Source organism: Lichtheimia ornata (genome assembly GCF_029851405.1).
Source record: "Lichtheimia ornata isolate CBS 291.66 chromosome Unknown scaffold00009, whole genome shotgun sequence".
Lineage (NCBI taxonomy): Eukaryota > Fungi > Mucoromycota > Mucoromycetes > Mucorales > Lichtheimiaceae > Lichtheimia > Lichtheimia ornata.
The window spans coordinates 207,592-222,725 of NW_026695329.1; the positions used below are offsets into that span (position 1 = coordinate 207,592).

At 43.6% G+C, this 15,134-nt stretch overlaps 4 protein-coding genes across 4 annotated transcripts; 2 read left to right on the forward strand and 2 right to left on the reverse strand.

Moving 5' to 3' along the window:
* Window positions 1–396: 396 nt before the first annotated feature.
* Window positions 397–2,029, reverse strand: O0I10_002955 (uncharacterized protein; the record flags this gene model as incomplete). Its single annotated transcript, XM_058483030.1, has 8 exons — window positions 397–529; window positions 591–634; window positions 698–873; window positions 931–1,033; window positions 1,097–1,333; window positions 1,387–1,436; window positions 1,496–1,892; window positions 1,991–2,029. The coding sequence occupies 8 exons, from the start codon at window positions 2,027–2,029 to the stop codon at window positions 397–399; spliced, it is 1,179 nt and encodes a 392-aa protein (XP_058346119.1).
* A 332-nt stretch (window positions 2,030–2,361) lies between these two features.
* On the reverse strand, window positions 2,362–3,896 carry O0I10_002956 (uncharacterized protein; the record flags this gene model as incomplete). The annotated part of the gene is made up of 7 exons (XM_058483031.1): window positions 2,362–2,686; window positions 2,746–2,843; window positions 2,895–3,029; window positions 3,082–3,149; window positions 3,229–3,304; window positions 3,358–3,777; window positions 3,840–3,896. 7 exons carry the CDS (start codon window positions 3,894–3,896, stop codon window positions 2,362–2,364), a joined length of 1,179 nt encoding a protein of 392 aa, XP_058346120.1.
* Window positions 3,897–10,551: 6,655 nt separating this feature from the next.
* O0I10_002957 (urate oxidase) lies at window positions 10,552–11,538 on the forward strand (the record flags this gene model as incomplete). The annotated part of the gene is made up of 2 exons (XM_058483032.1): window positions 10,552–10,659; window positions 10,732–11,538. The coding sequence occupies 2 exons, from the start codon at window positions 10,552–10,554 to the stop codon at window positions 11,536–11,538; spliced, it is 915 nt and encodes a 304-aa protein (XP_058346121.1).
* Window positions 11,539–13,074: 1,536 nt separating this feature from the next.
* O0I10_002958 (uncharacterized protein) lies at window positions 13,075–14,428 on the forward strand (the record flags this gene model as incomplete). The annotated part of the gene is made up of 4 exons (XM_058483033.1): window positions 13,075–13,269; window positions 13,344–13,573; window positions 13,630–14,053; window positions 14,249–14,428. 4 exons carry the CDS (start codon window positions 13,075–13,077, stop codon window positions 14,426–14,428), a joined length of 1,029 nt encoding a protein of 342 aa, XP_058346122.1.
* Window positions 14,429–15,134: the final 706 nt, after the last annotated feature.

Here is a 15,134-nt window from a genome sequence, read left to right on the forward strand (position 1 = left end):
CATAGGAAAATCAAGAGAGGTGTGTAACATCCATCACAAAAGAGACATGCAATTGCCGTATCATAGCAATAAGAGCGTACGCATTCATTCTGAGTTCCTCGAAATTCAGCAGCTCCACAATGACACAATGACGCTGGTAACCTCATAATCCATATCCCCTCCTTCTGATTGCACAGGGCCCCAACTCTTCATGTCGTCTGATCCACTCATATAATTATGGTCATATTCCTTTATGTTACAATCATGGAGATATGACGTATGCTGAAGCGGGAAGGATGACAAGATCATTGGCAGCTCTCAAAGCGATGATTCATGACTCTGGCAGTTGATTTCAATGATAAGAGACGGCATAACAAATAAAAAGAGGAAATGTCATGTATATTGGCGGTAGATTATTTAAGCAGTGGATCCAAGAACACCCATCTTGTCTAATGCACGAGGGCCCATTTCTTCCCATTCTTGCTTGGTGACCCACCAAGAATCCTTGTTCTTCATGATATCTGCCAGCACAGCACCACCAAGGTAAACCCTATGAGAGGATGAAAAGTAAGCATACGCATCAATCACATATCCATCCTAATCAAACATACATATGACGACGTCTTGGAGGATCTTCAATACGGATCTTGAATTTCTGTAATGAAAGAAAAGGTCATGTTAGTTGTCAAATAGTCATATACACTTGTAGCCAACTTACGTTCAATCGGCTGGGATCACCATTCAGCACATTGACAAGGTATAACTGCTTCATTTCCTTCTCCAAACGACTAGGAAGACCAGGATACATGGTTGAACCACCAGACAACACAATGTGCTTGTACAAATCAGCTCGCATATCAATATCAGCAGATTGGATAGTATCAAACAAGAGTTCTACATGTGACATTGTTAACATGCTGTATCGCCATGTCCTCCTTTTGATATTCTTACCTGCCATGCCCTTGCCTTCAACATCAACGAGATGTGGCTGGAACAAACATTCAGGTGCCTCGAATCGCTCAGAGCCAACCTTGATCACTCGACCATCAGGAAGCTAAATTTGATCAACGTAAGTCTTGTGCCAGCACAACACCTCTCTCCCATCTTGATAATATACCTCATAAGTCTCTACAAGTGTGGTGGTCTCATTTCCAAGCTTTTGATCCATACTCAGGTCATAGCTGACATAGCAAAGCTTCTCTTTGAGTTGTCGCACGGTCTCAAAATCAGCGGTACGGTTGAATGCATAACCACGACGCAAGAGCAAATCAATCAAGTATCTGGTGACGTGACGACCTGCTACATCCAAACGGCGTGTCAAGTTCGTTGGCGCATAGCCTTGATAAACAGGAACCTAAAACGCAAATAAGCCGCCTCATTCAAATACAGGACATATGCCAAACTTACAATGTGGGTTACACCATCACCAGAATCGACAACCACACCTGACATAAGACCTTTAAAGTATCGCCAATATTAGATATGATTCGAATAATCAAAAGATGTCGTATTTTACCTTGGGCAAAAAGAGTGAGGACGGCTTGGATGGCGACGTAGATGCCTTGGAAACCATATTCTTCAAACATGATTTGGGCCATAGTTTCACGGTTGGCACGTGGATTCAAGGGTGCTTCGGTCAACAAGATCTTACACTCGCGAGGGTCGACTTTGAGCTTCTCGTTGAAGGTATAGTTCCATAGGTGGCGCATATCCTCCCAGTTGCGGATAATACCATTCTCCATGGGGTACGACATTTGTAGGATATTACGAAGAGCTGCAGCTTCCTCGCCAATCATGATGTCCCTGACTTGCACATTGCCGATTTGTTCTTCTGCTCGCAAGATGGGTCGACCGACAACACTGGGGAATACGTGCTCGGGAAAGTTGGAACCGGCATAACCGCACTTTACAAACTAGTAGATGATGGTTGCAAATGCCTGTTAGACACAATGGCTCAATGTCGCGTTACACTAGTTCCTCTTTCGCTCCTTCATCTTGAGAATGTACTTACGCCAGTGCCATTGTCTACAACAAGTGTCTGGTGCTCCATTTGTATTCAAGAGTAAAGTAGTGTGTAAAGCGCGCCAAGCGGGAAAAGCTTCAGCGTGTTATGTCTCAGCAGCCCAACTTATATCAACAGCTCCGCTTGGTTCCATCTTCATGTGGTGTGTGGGTGTAGTTGTCTTTTCACTGGTTTATACACGCTTGGCAAACATGACATGTGCCCATCCATTACTACATAGTGCTACCACATAATCCAAAACTAGTAAAGAGAGGTCAACATTGGTTAAAAGAAGATTATCGATGATATTGTTTATTCGTATGCAAGATAATAAAAGACGATGGTTGTGTATAAAGATATGTATGTATCTCACTACTACTTTAATGATCGTGTGTTGATGCGGATGTTACTGGGGCTTCAGTAGCAGGATACTCATCGTCAAGAATAGAACCCTTTTTCTTTGAATGCTCATCATTGTCATCATCGTCGTTTGGGGGTTGTTGATGATGATTGATATCGTCGACATCATCCGGATGAAGCTGACCACCATCCTCAAAGTCCATTTGTTCAAGCGCTTCATGCACCTTGTTCCACAAGTTTTGACCAAAGAATTTCCAGGCAACAGCAGCACAGATAATTTCAATGACTGTGAAGAGAATAACAAATCCAATCGCAGTGACAAGGCGACGATGGTACATGTAGTATCTACATTATCAACATGAGTCTCCATTTCCTTGGATCATAAACCCTTCTCTCCACCATACCTTAATCCATGGAAATCAGCAATCACTCGCAAATCGGCATCATAAACTTGTAGCTGGTGGGTGGAAACTGAAACAATAGCGTGGGTCACGGGATGTGCCTACAACAGCTGTCAGATATCCATTGCTTCGTATCCTTGGATACACTCTACCTTATTCTCCATGAAACCTTCAATCAATGGCACAGTGATAGTTTGGCTCTCCTCACTTAATCCAACCAAAAGTGGCAGCGCCTTGGCAAGCACACGCATGATGCGTTGAGTCTTGGATTGATATCGCAAAATACCCTATTGTTGCCTCGTAAGCATTTTCCTATTGCCGCATACTTGAGGTCCTTACCGGTCGACTCGAATGAAGAATGCTGCTGCCATTTGATGTTTGAAGCCATATCCTGATCATGAAATTACCTATATGGATCGTATTCAGCAATTGTTCTTGTTTTTTCTCACACATCCCCCCTTTCTTGTTCCATCATCCTTTCCTTACCAAGGTCGAAGTTGATATCTGAGGTGGGCACATGGAGTTGTACTGAGACATCATACGTTTGTTCATGTCGCAAAGGCTACATTGACCATTTAGTCCCAATGATCATTTCATCCACAATCACACACTTACGGTATAAGGTTGGCCTCGAGTCAAATCAATTCGATCTGTAGGCCCTTCCACTTGTTGATCATATTGGAAAAAGATGGGTTCAATATGGGCTGTTTGAGGAACGTATTGTCGATAGAATGTCAAGTAGGCGCCGATACTCGTTGTCAAGATCATCAAAAAGACGATCACCATTGCTGTGCTTTTGATCAAAGTGCGTTGAGCCTTGGGTGCAAACAACACGCGTAGGATGGGTGTCACCATCTTCTTGACAGCTCTGGCTACTACCAATACTGCAGGTGGCCACTCGAAGGGTTCAGGTTCTTGTTCATCCTCCTCCTCCACTTCACGTCGATGCTGAAGAGCTGCTTCGGTAGCTGCTGCTAATATGGGGTCCTCGGTTATCTCGCTGCTTGGTGTAGAGGGAACAACTTGGAAATTGTCCTGAAGAAAAAGCGACCATGTGTCAATGTTGAGCGAGTCAAGTCAATGTGCGTTCTCCTTACCGGGTTGTCGTCGAGATTACGTCCAACATCGCCACTAGAAGACGCATGGGTGTCCATGGCGAAGAAAAGTAAAAGGAAAAGGTGAATAAGGAAACTCACTTGTGGTGGGGTGATACAACATGATCAGCTAAATCATGTGAAATCCCAGACATGCCCTCGCTCATATGGATGCAGGAATTATCGTTGCAGATTAACACATGAGATTCAGGGTCTCTTTACAATACAATAGAGTTTATTTGTGTACCATCACACTATCTTATTAATCAAATAAACCACTGCAGCATACGCTCAATTATGAGAAAGTAGACAATTGCATCATGTTCCTTCTCGTCAACGTTTACAAAGAACATTAGTCGTGTGGTGGCTCTTTGTCACAATCACCCGCTGTACATATAATCTTACAAGATCTAGATCACAAAAAGGGACGCATGTTATTTACGGCGCATTAACAAGACCTAATCACAAAAGGGAGGCGAGGTTCCACTATTGAATGCGGTCTTTGTTCACGATACAATGAATCAACCAGACCCTCTCTCTTCCTTTATCACATATAGCTCTACACCCCTGCACTTGTTGTCTATCATGATACAATGCTTCAAGTGCCCATACACAACGAAGTTTAGAAGCTTAGAGTGGTTGGCCAACGCAATCCCGTATTCATGAAGTAATCCTTTAATCCGCATCCTTCGTAAGAAATAGACTGAAAAGTACAACAAACATACTCCAATGGGGAAGATACATTTGATTTGGGAAGTTTCTATCCTTTGGGCGTGCATTTTGCAAAAGTGAATGGATGGATGCGAGGTGGCGAATCATATGCAAGGCGTGTCAAAGCATACAGTTGGATGATGATGATGACAGTGGTTGGCAGGTTGCACAAAGGAGGATGAAGGTAGCTGCCGTGTGATAGGTTGTAAAGTACGATAATTGAACACACCAATCGTTCATCATAGCATCAAGCATAATGGTCAAGTTGACAATAGATACATAAAAAACAAAGATCCTTTTGCCACGCGTTGTATATACCCAGTTCCTTCCATCCCATGCACATACCGATATCCATATCCATATCCATAGCAATAAGAAGTCGTATGCATCAAAGCGAAGTTGCTACACGTAAATAAAGCTGCTTCTATACAATGGCTAGCCGCTGTCCACGTAACAAAGGCTGTAAGGCATGTTGCTGCAAGTAAAGAACGCTGTTTGGAGACAATGCAGTGAAGTTGCTGGAATGAATGCTGTTACGATTGATTGTGGCAGAGGAGCGTGCAAGAGCGTGTGTTGTGTCAAGAGACTCGTGTGTTGTAGTGGGGTGTACACGCTATGGGCTTGTCATTCAGTCGAAGACAATCGGATCAAGGCAATTCTAGGCTTGACATGATGGGTTGAAGCAGGACAATCGTTCGCAGGTGGTAGTTGTATACTTGAATGGGGCAACAGTTGAGAATGGGAGGAAGACACAAGAAGCGGGACGTGGAAGAAGTGGGAAATTAAGTAGCAGGTTGAGATGACATTTCTTTGTTCAAGCGTTGTTCACCCAAATCCTATTGGATCAAGAAAGTTGAAGGATGAGCATGCTGGGCTGGAGCAGGTGAATCTTTCTTATGCATTGGTTTGGACAACAAAGGTGAATGGAAGGAATGGGCTATCAAGTGGCAGTTTAAGTAAAACTAACTAGATAAATTTTTCTCAAATTGGATGATACTTCTGTGTTTGACAGTAGCTCAGTCAAATCAGCTCGGATCAAGAAAGTCGAAGGATGGAAATGCTGGGCTGGAGCAAGAGAACGTAACCATGTCGTGTAATGCATAAAAAGTTGAGAGTGGGAGGGAGAGACTATTAGCTGCCAATGATGACCTGTTGCTAGATATCCATAAAGTATCATGCATTCATCCTTCCAGTCATGCAAAGTAGCTGAGTTACACAAAGAGGTCCCTCTGCACCTTTTGCTCTGCCAGGGTCCATCTGCTTCACAATGAACAAAGACCACCCTTCATATAGCATCACGCATACAGCATATGTAGAACTTAATGTCAGCTGTATCTCCAAACTTTACAATGAAGCGTAGGGTCTTTAATAGAACAAATCTGCTCGGCGGGGTCAAAGCGATCTTGTGTCAAAGTATGAAGTTCATCGTGGCCATTCCAAGATTTGCCAAATGTCGCCACCAGCCAAAGTGGATCGACCTCTTGAATTTTTTTCGACGACGACGAAAATATTTTTTGGCTGGTAGCGACATTGGGTGAATCTGGGATCGGCCACGATCGACTTCATAGTTTGACACAAGATCGTTTTCACCCCGCCGAGCAGCTTTGTTCTATCAAAGACCCCACGTTTCATTGTAAAGTTCGGAGATCCAGGCACCTTTATATTCTACATATGGTGTAAGCTTGATGCTATATGGTAAGTGATCTTTGTTCATTGTGAAGCAGCTGGACCCTGGCAGAGCAAAAGATGCAGAGGGACCTCTTTGTGTAACACAGCTACTTTGCATGACTGGAAGGGTCGATGTATGATTACTTTATGAATTGTTTAGGAATAGCCATGTATTGGCAGCTAACAGTCACTTCATCATAATCGGCACTTTGGCAAATCCGCTGCATGGGAATGATTGTCCTGTTCCAGCCCAAGATTTCCATCATTCAACTTTCTTGATCCGAGCTGATTTGGTTGAGTTACGGTCAAACACGATTACACCAGTTGAGCAACATACAGCATGCTCTATGTTGCTCAACTGATGTAATCGTGTTTGAGCGTAGCTCACTCAAATCAACTCGGATCAAGATAATCCAATCATGGAAATGAATGTGTGGAGCAGGAGCATCGTTCACATACAGTGGGTTTGCCAAAAGCGTTGATTTGGAAAAAGTGGCTGTTAGCCGGCAATAATGACTGTTACTAGAGCCCTAAAGTATCATACGTCGACCCTTCCAATTCAATGTAACCAGATGTATTACACAAATACCCCCCTCTGCATCTTTTGCTCTATCGGGGTCTATCTATTTGACAATGAACAAAGACCATCTTTCATATACAATCACGCTTACAGCATATGTAAAACATAAACGTGCCTGTATCTCAAAACTTTACAATGAAGCGTGGGGTCTTTAATCGAACAAATCTGCTCGGCGGGGTCAAAGCGATCTTGTGTCAAAGTATGAAGTTCATCGTGGCCATTCCAAGATTTGCCAAATGTCGCCACCAGCCAAAGTGGATCGACCTCTTGAATTTTTTTCGACGACGACGAAAATATTTTTTGGCTGGTAGCGACATTGGGTGAATCTGCGATCGGCCACGATCGACTTCATAGTTTGACACAAGATCGCTTTCACCCCGCCGAGCAGCTTTGTTCGATTAAAGACCCCACGCTTCATTGTAAAGTTTTGAGATACAGCTGACATTAAGTTTTACATATGCTGTAAGCGTGATGGTATATGAAAAGTGATCTTTGTTCATTGTCACGTAGCTAGACCCTGACAAATCAAAGTTGCAGAGGGGCGTGTTTGTGTAACGGAGCCAGAGTCAGAGCTTGAAGAGTCAATTCTATTGGTGGAGAAATGCATGATGAACCCTTACTCTATAGTAAGGTCCGGCAATGATAGTTGTATGGAATGGCTCATTCTTATACAAGGTTGCATAAGATAGCGTTAATTGAAAGTTGTCATAGTAGGCATGGCATTTTCATGTACACGGGGCACATTGTATCAGATAGCATATGATAATAAAGGATACAAAGAAAAAGACAAGGAGGGCATGTGCTCTTCTCCGTCATGATGTACAGCATATAGGATGAGCACAATCTAGCTTGCTTTATTGTTGGATGCCATCCTTTCGACGAGACGTAGCTAGCAGTATCTATTTTACTAAGGTTGGGTGTTGCTTTGGTGGTGGCGTATACTGTGCGAAGAGTGGATATCAAGGTTTTTGACTTGAAATGAAAAATAGTAACATCATCCGGCTGTTGGCATACTGTTGGAATGACACCTTGTCCTTTGCAAGCTTCTGCAGTAGGATCCAATGCATACTAGATGGATAAGCCTTAACCTATGGAGCGAAAAAAGTCATGCCATCATGACGGTACAAAAAGCGTACGCGGACACCTTGAAGATGTAATTTAAAGTGGTGCCTATCAATGCATGATGCGTTTCAGGTTCCTCCGCTCACCTTGAACTCATCACCAATTGCGACTTGGCTTACGTTATGTTGCTTGTGCACACACCCTAATTGTCGTCCCCATCTACCTCGCATTGTCGTTTGGAGTCAACGTAGCGATCGAAGCTTCTAGTAATGTACACGCGCCAAAGAGATTGGAAAGCAGCACTTCTGATACGGCCTTTTTTTCCTGATGTCCCTTCTTACACCACCATTTCGTTTTATTGTTCGCTTCAGCAGGTAGGATAACAAGGCGTTATGGAATGGTTAGTAGTCGTAGATTGTACTGATACAGGGTTTGCGTAGAGTGTCAATAATACAAGAGACCAGTATCATAGGTAAGCATTACTTGCAGGCATGTGCCGTCATTGGATTCAAGGTGATGACACCACGCCTTTACTTGCAGTACAACGACAACCACGTGCGCAAGGAATAAGTGCAACAATGGGTCGGCTCAACATCTACATGAAGGATCCGTTTTTTCTACCGCGTGGCTTCAAAAGACCTCGAGATTCACTTGAATGATCATACGAATGTAACTAGAAGGAGGTAAACAAAGAGGAATATTGGATAATGATGGTATGGGATATGTGTATCTCAAATCCTCATAGTTTATTACAGATGTTGATGGCGGGGTATCCATGGCAACAAGAGCAAGAAAACACATGGTGGCTTTATCACATGAACAAGCAATGTTGCTATACCGACGGTGTCGTCTAGAGATACCATTAGCTTTGGTGCACAAGCGTTGAATTCCCTTGAGGACGACCTTTTTTCTGAGGAAACGCAGGAAAAGTCATTCATGGATTGTATTGCAACAGAGCTCGAACGACGTATAATTCCACGTAGTAGGTAATGGGGTATCATTGTTGCATTTTCAAAGATACGCTAATGTACCACACAAACATTACATAGCAAGGACGCAATGTCGTCGCATGTTGGATGAACAATGGCTGGCAGGTTTTCGCGGCAGGAAGCTTCCCACGGAGCTCAACCAGGCTACATGTTGCAGGAACAATGAAGCGCTTTCTGTTGCACAAGGTATTATGGCATCATATTCAAGCAAGATATACAGACCTATCATCATCATCATACATCAAGCTGTAGCAAAGTAGTGGGCGGTTATGGATAGAATAAAGCTTCCAAAATGTCTCTCCACACAACCTGTATCTTATCCAATGGCTGTATTTTGATATGCACCGCTTTTTGTAAGTAACTAGCATCTTTGTTTCGATGCACGAGCATGCGTGATTGTGAAGGAACAAGCAGAACGATAGCATTACACAAGGAATCCGATGATTGTGGGGTACCAGGGGTGTTTACAAGTATATGTGAAAGATGAAGGTGGGTCGAGTTGCTTTATTTGCTCATGTTGAGCATGATGAATGTGCAGGTACAGGGTGTGAAAAAAGGTTGATTGTGAGGGCATTGTCATGCTCATAGTACTAGTAGTATTCTATCAATGAAGAGGAAGCGGCTAATCAATTTAGTCCCTACATGAAGGATGTATATCTCGATGAGCGGACCCAACAATGTGACATTAATATCATACTTGGCACTTTATATTTACCACGCCTCATCTCATAATGGAACATGGGAATTAGCGCATACGTGTACAATGTATCCCAATGACAGTAAATATACAGCTGCGACATGTACACACTACACAGCCTCCCAGCGCGTAACAATAACAACAACAACAAGTAGTGCTATCGGCTCAAAGGATGCCATGGCCTCATGTCAAATTGTTGTATCCAATGACGAAAATAGGTGATTGATGATCAGGGAGCGGGGCCGACACCATCTGAAATGACGCATGAACAATATGAAATATACACGCATTTACGTTGTTGAGTTTTGGTTGCCTGGCAATGCATACAGCATGTTGTTCATGCTCACCCTCAGCTCAATCCCTTGATAAGCTTGTAACCTCCTCTCGATTGTGGGGTAATGCTCCACATTGGTACGCTCCCAAAAGATACAACATAAGAAATTGTCTATATGTCATGCATGTGCAACTATGAAGGCGAGAGTGTGGAGAAAAATACAAGCCGTGTATGGTTTCTGTGATCGTCATGTCAACCTTATTGGGCTTTGGGCCTGTATATGGGAGCAACTTCCCCACACCAAACCAATAACACACACATAACCAATGCGAGGCACATGGTTAGTTTTCCATGGATCACGCCACTCTTTCCAAGTGGTCCACGCATATAGCTGAAAGGAAACACAAACTAAAAAAGAAAATGCGCAAGTGAAAGAAGCGGACAGCTATTTTTCCCAAGAACAGCGCTCCAATCAACAAGTAAATATACCAAATAGTGCCTCTTTAGGTTGGGTCAACTCCGTTGTACAGAGCAAAATATACCGAAAGAGGGGCCAACCATTTGCTTTGCAAATTAGTAAATTAGGTGGTTGTGTGGTATATCTCAATTCGCTACCCCCATGCAAGCTGAGTTGGGGGAGGGAGCTGAAACTCGATATATAAAAGAAGTTTCGCAGGCTTTCGTTGTCATCTCTATCTTATCTCTTCTTCTTATCTCAACAAGCACTTTCAAAGATGTCTAACAACAACGTTTACCTCAAGACCGCCCGCTATGGCAAGGATCTCGTTCGCCTTCTCCGTGTCTACCGTGAGGGTGAGGTTCAACGCTGCACTGAGTTGACTGTAAGGATCATTACAAATATTTGTTTGTTATGAATGTGCTTGTATTGATTGCAATGGGCTTTTGCATAATAGGTCAGACTTCTTCTTGAAGGTGATATTGAGACCTCCTACACCAAGGCTGACAACTCTGTTGTCGTTACCACTGATACTTGCAAGAACACCGTCAACATTCTTGCCAAGCGCAGCCAAAACGTCGACAACATTGAAGTCTTTGCCCAAGAGATCACTTCCCACATGCTCAACAAGTACCACTGGATCTCCAGCGCTCACGTTGATATCATCAAGCACAAGTGGACTCGTTTGAACGTCCAAGGCAAGCCCCACCCCCACTCCTTTGTCCGTGATGGTGAGGATGTTTCCACCACCAAGGTTGATCACTACCGCCAAGGTGACAAGATCCACATCAAGTCCGGTCTTGCTAAGCTTTTGGTCTTGAAGACCACTGGCTCTGCTTTCCACGGCTTCCACAAGGATGACTTTACCATCCTTCCTGAAGTTTGGGATCGTATCTTCTCCACTGCTGTTGACTGCACCTGGACTTTCACCTCCAACTCCGCTGCTGTTCTCCGTAACATCAACTACCCCGCCATTCACGCTGGTGTTCGTGAAATCACTACTGACACTTTCGCCACTGATGACTCTGCTTCCGTTCAAGCTACCATGTACCTCATGCAAAACCGCATCCTTGAGCGTTTCCCTGAAATCGCCGAAGTTTACTATGCCCTCCCCAACAAGCACTACGTTGGCATGGACTTCTCCAAGTTCACCAAGCTCAACATTGACAACTCTGGCAAGAACATGGATATCTACTATCCCCAACCCGATCCCTCTGGTCTCATCACTGCCACTGCTTCCCGCAAGAACCTTGCCAAGTTGTAAGCTGGCTTTATGGCAGTCTTTATCGGAACACATACCGCTATCATGTATATATATATATAACGAACGATTCAGTAAACGCTGTCAGCGCATAAGGTCGCACAGCATTTGTCACAAGAAAGCTTTTTATATTGTTTGGATTGGATTGGTACATGATGCAAAGGGGATCCTATTTGGTGAGAAAGGGTGAGAGGAAGGGGAAGAATCATGGGAAGGATAAAAGGGAATCATTGGAACATCTGTGTTTAGATTACTCGCATATACCTTCTATTATCAACAACGATAGTCAAGCATGGTATCCACGAGGTAAGTAACGCAATGGCAATTAGCAGAACAAAGTGTCAAAATCATCATCCATAACAATCACGTTACACTAGGAATTCAAGTAGCTTCATTTGGGAGCTGCCGTATTCTTTCTTTTGACACCAACACCAATGAGCAAGGCCCAAGTCATGTTCTTCGCCATGGAGTACCAACAATGTGCAACGCAAAGAAGAGCGTCTTGATGGATAAGGAGAAAAGGAAGGTTTGGAATTGGAAACACGTGGTGACCCATGTTGACGTTGCTCAATCAGCGTTCCCATGCCAACTGCCAGTGGATGCGTGCAACATGGTGAGGTGCCCTTGTTCAATAGCCAGCGACAATCAAGGAGTTGTGAGGAAGCATGCGAGATGATTATCAGCAACCAGCAACAGTAACATGATCAACAGGTTTGGTAGATGAAGGTGGTAGGGAAAGGGCAAGCCATGGTTGATGCGAAGGATGAAGGATGCTTGGTACTTGTTGGCAAGGGAAATGATGGTTGGATCGTGCGAAGGCGACATTAACGTGAGTGTTGGTGCTTCAAAGGTGTTGTGGTATACATGGATTCCCAAAACGATCGATGGTGATGTTAAATGGAATAGTGCAGCAGATGTAGCAGTAGAGATGTGAATACACAATAAATCTCGAGAAATACATCCAAAAACACTCTCTTTTACTGTATGACAAGATCCTACGATGATGTATGCTGCCATAGGATACATATAGAATCTAATCGACAACACCCACGGGATAAAGATCAATGCATGACCCACGTGTAGCTGCAGCAATGTGCGGTGTTGGTAACTTTGGGGTATATCCCGAATTGAGATGGAATGTTTAATTTGGTACATTCAAACCATATGCACGTTTGGTATTATTCTATGCTTCATTTGATGCAATATGTATGCTTAGTGTAAGGGCAAAATGATCCTGTTTATTGACGTATCCATGTCTGCATATTTGTCCTTGTTAATTAGAAGCTATTGCTGCATTTGCAAGAAGTGCGTACTATTGGAGATGAACAAACGTGATGCTGTATAACGCGTGTCTTATAGTTGTTGATAAAGTTGATTATCTAGGGATGGGTTGTATGGATTGGACGTGTAGCAATGTGGTGTGTGTGGTGTATAAAGCATCATCACGTGCGCATAATGTTGTGGTCTGATGTGGCTTTGAAATAATTTTCTCTGGTCTCTGATCCTTGCCACTTACCACCTCTTTACCTGCATAATACTATGTCCAACGAATCAACCAACTACACGGTGGCCGACTTGATACCGCGCATTCAATCCAACATTGACAGTCTCGAGTACCCTGCAGCCTACGCGTTTTGTAAGAAGGCTCTCGAGCTTGAACCTAGCAATGCCGAGTTGCTTGAAGTCACCGGCCAAGTCGAAATGGAGTTGGAACGTTTCCAAGAAGCTCGTGACGTGAGTGTATAGACTCATTAGACGCTTGGGATCTGGACATGGGTTTACTGATACTATGGTGCATACGTATATAGCATATGTTGGCAGCTATCCAAGTCAGCCCCGAATCAGGCTATAGCAAATACATGTATCTCGGCCAAATGTCGGTTGAGAAAGAAGCCATCCAAGCGTTTGAAAAGGGTGTCCAATTGATGATTAAGGAGCGAGAACAACAAGCTGAGGGATCTGAAGGATACATGCTAGTATCAGCCAAGATTGCAAGTGCATTATGCTCCATGACCGAGATCTATCTTACAGACTGCTGGTAAAGGGAAAAGGAGAAGGATACAAAATGTTGGATTGTATTGACACGACATCTAGTTTTGAACCCGAGGCAGAACAAAAGTGTGAGGAGTACCTTGAACAAGCACAGCAAATCTCCCCCGAGACACCTGAAGTATATCAATTATTGGCATCAGTACGACTCAGCCAACAACGCAGCGAGGAAGCTATATCAATTCTTCAACAAAGCATGTCATTATGGATGAACAAGGAATTTGGTGACCCAGCAATACCCATCTACGATTCACGATTGTCACTTGTACGCCTATTGCTTGAAATCGGCATGTTTGAACAAGCATTCACTGTACTCGAGGGATTGCAAAAGGAAAATGATCAGGTGGTGGATCTCTGGTACTTGTATGGTTGGGCATATTATTGCCTTGGTGACGATGAGCACACATCACAAGAGGAACGACAGGGTCATTGGGAAGATGCACGCGATTGTCTTGAAACGGCGGTAAAGGTAAGAAAGAAAAGGGATTGGATCAATATTGAAAGGAGGAGAAAAATGATGAGGAGGAAGAGATCGGGAATCAAGAAGAAATGTCTGAGCGCTTTGGTGGGCGGTTGCTAGGGGAGGGAGAAAAAGAGACAAGCAAGAAAAAGCGGGCATAGCACATGGAAAATGATGGAAGGCTGATTCATTATTATAATTTAGTTGTTCTATACTGTGGGCAGTGACGACCAAGCCATGTTTGATCATAGTCAAGAATTGATATCAATCATCAACCAAGTGGTACCTCCATCAGCTCCTGAGGAAGAGCAACAGCAACAACAACAGGCAACAGGCGACGACATTGATTTCGATGATGACGATGACGACGCTATGGAAATGTAATGGAACCAATATCCAGGAGCATCCCACAACAACGATTTACCCTCCCCCAACCGACCACCAAACACATATACATCACTCACACGCTTATTACTTGTACACACATACACATACAACATCCATGACATCTTAACCTTTTCTCTCTTCATTCCCATCTTTCTCTCTCTTTCTCTTTCTCCATAATGTATCATTAGTATTGACCTTCTCAATCATCGTTCTCTTTGCATATGCATAGATAGACAAAGTTACCAAAACATGTGCCATTGTACTCACTTGTGCCTTTATTGGATGAGAAGGGTTTAGCGCGGGTTCATAGATGAGGAGCTTGAGAAGAGGAGGAGGAGAAGGAAAAGAAAAGGGTCAATTTCTCTCGTTGTGCGTGCGTGTGGGTCCATTACTATTTTCTCCAATACCCATCTTCTTCCCTTTTTCTTATCCCTAAAGATGGGGCTTGCCCGTGAAACGTGTGTCTTTCCATTAGTACAGGGATTATCACATACACCTACAATAATCGCATGCAGGGGACTAGAGGGCCATTATTGTGCACGCACAAACACGCACACACACGGACGTAGAGGGCTGATCAATCACTTCTTAAAGTTTGATTGAGAACCACAGACATTCCCAGCGAAGAAAACAGTATTGGCCGTTTCGTTGTTCCATTTGGATGGCTGTTTCCTTTTACCCTGACATCAATCACCCATACGTC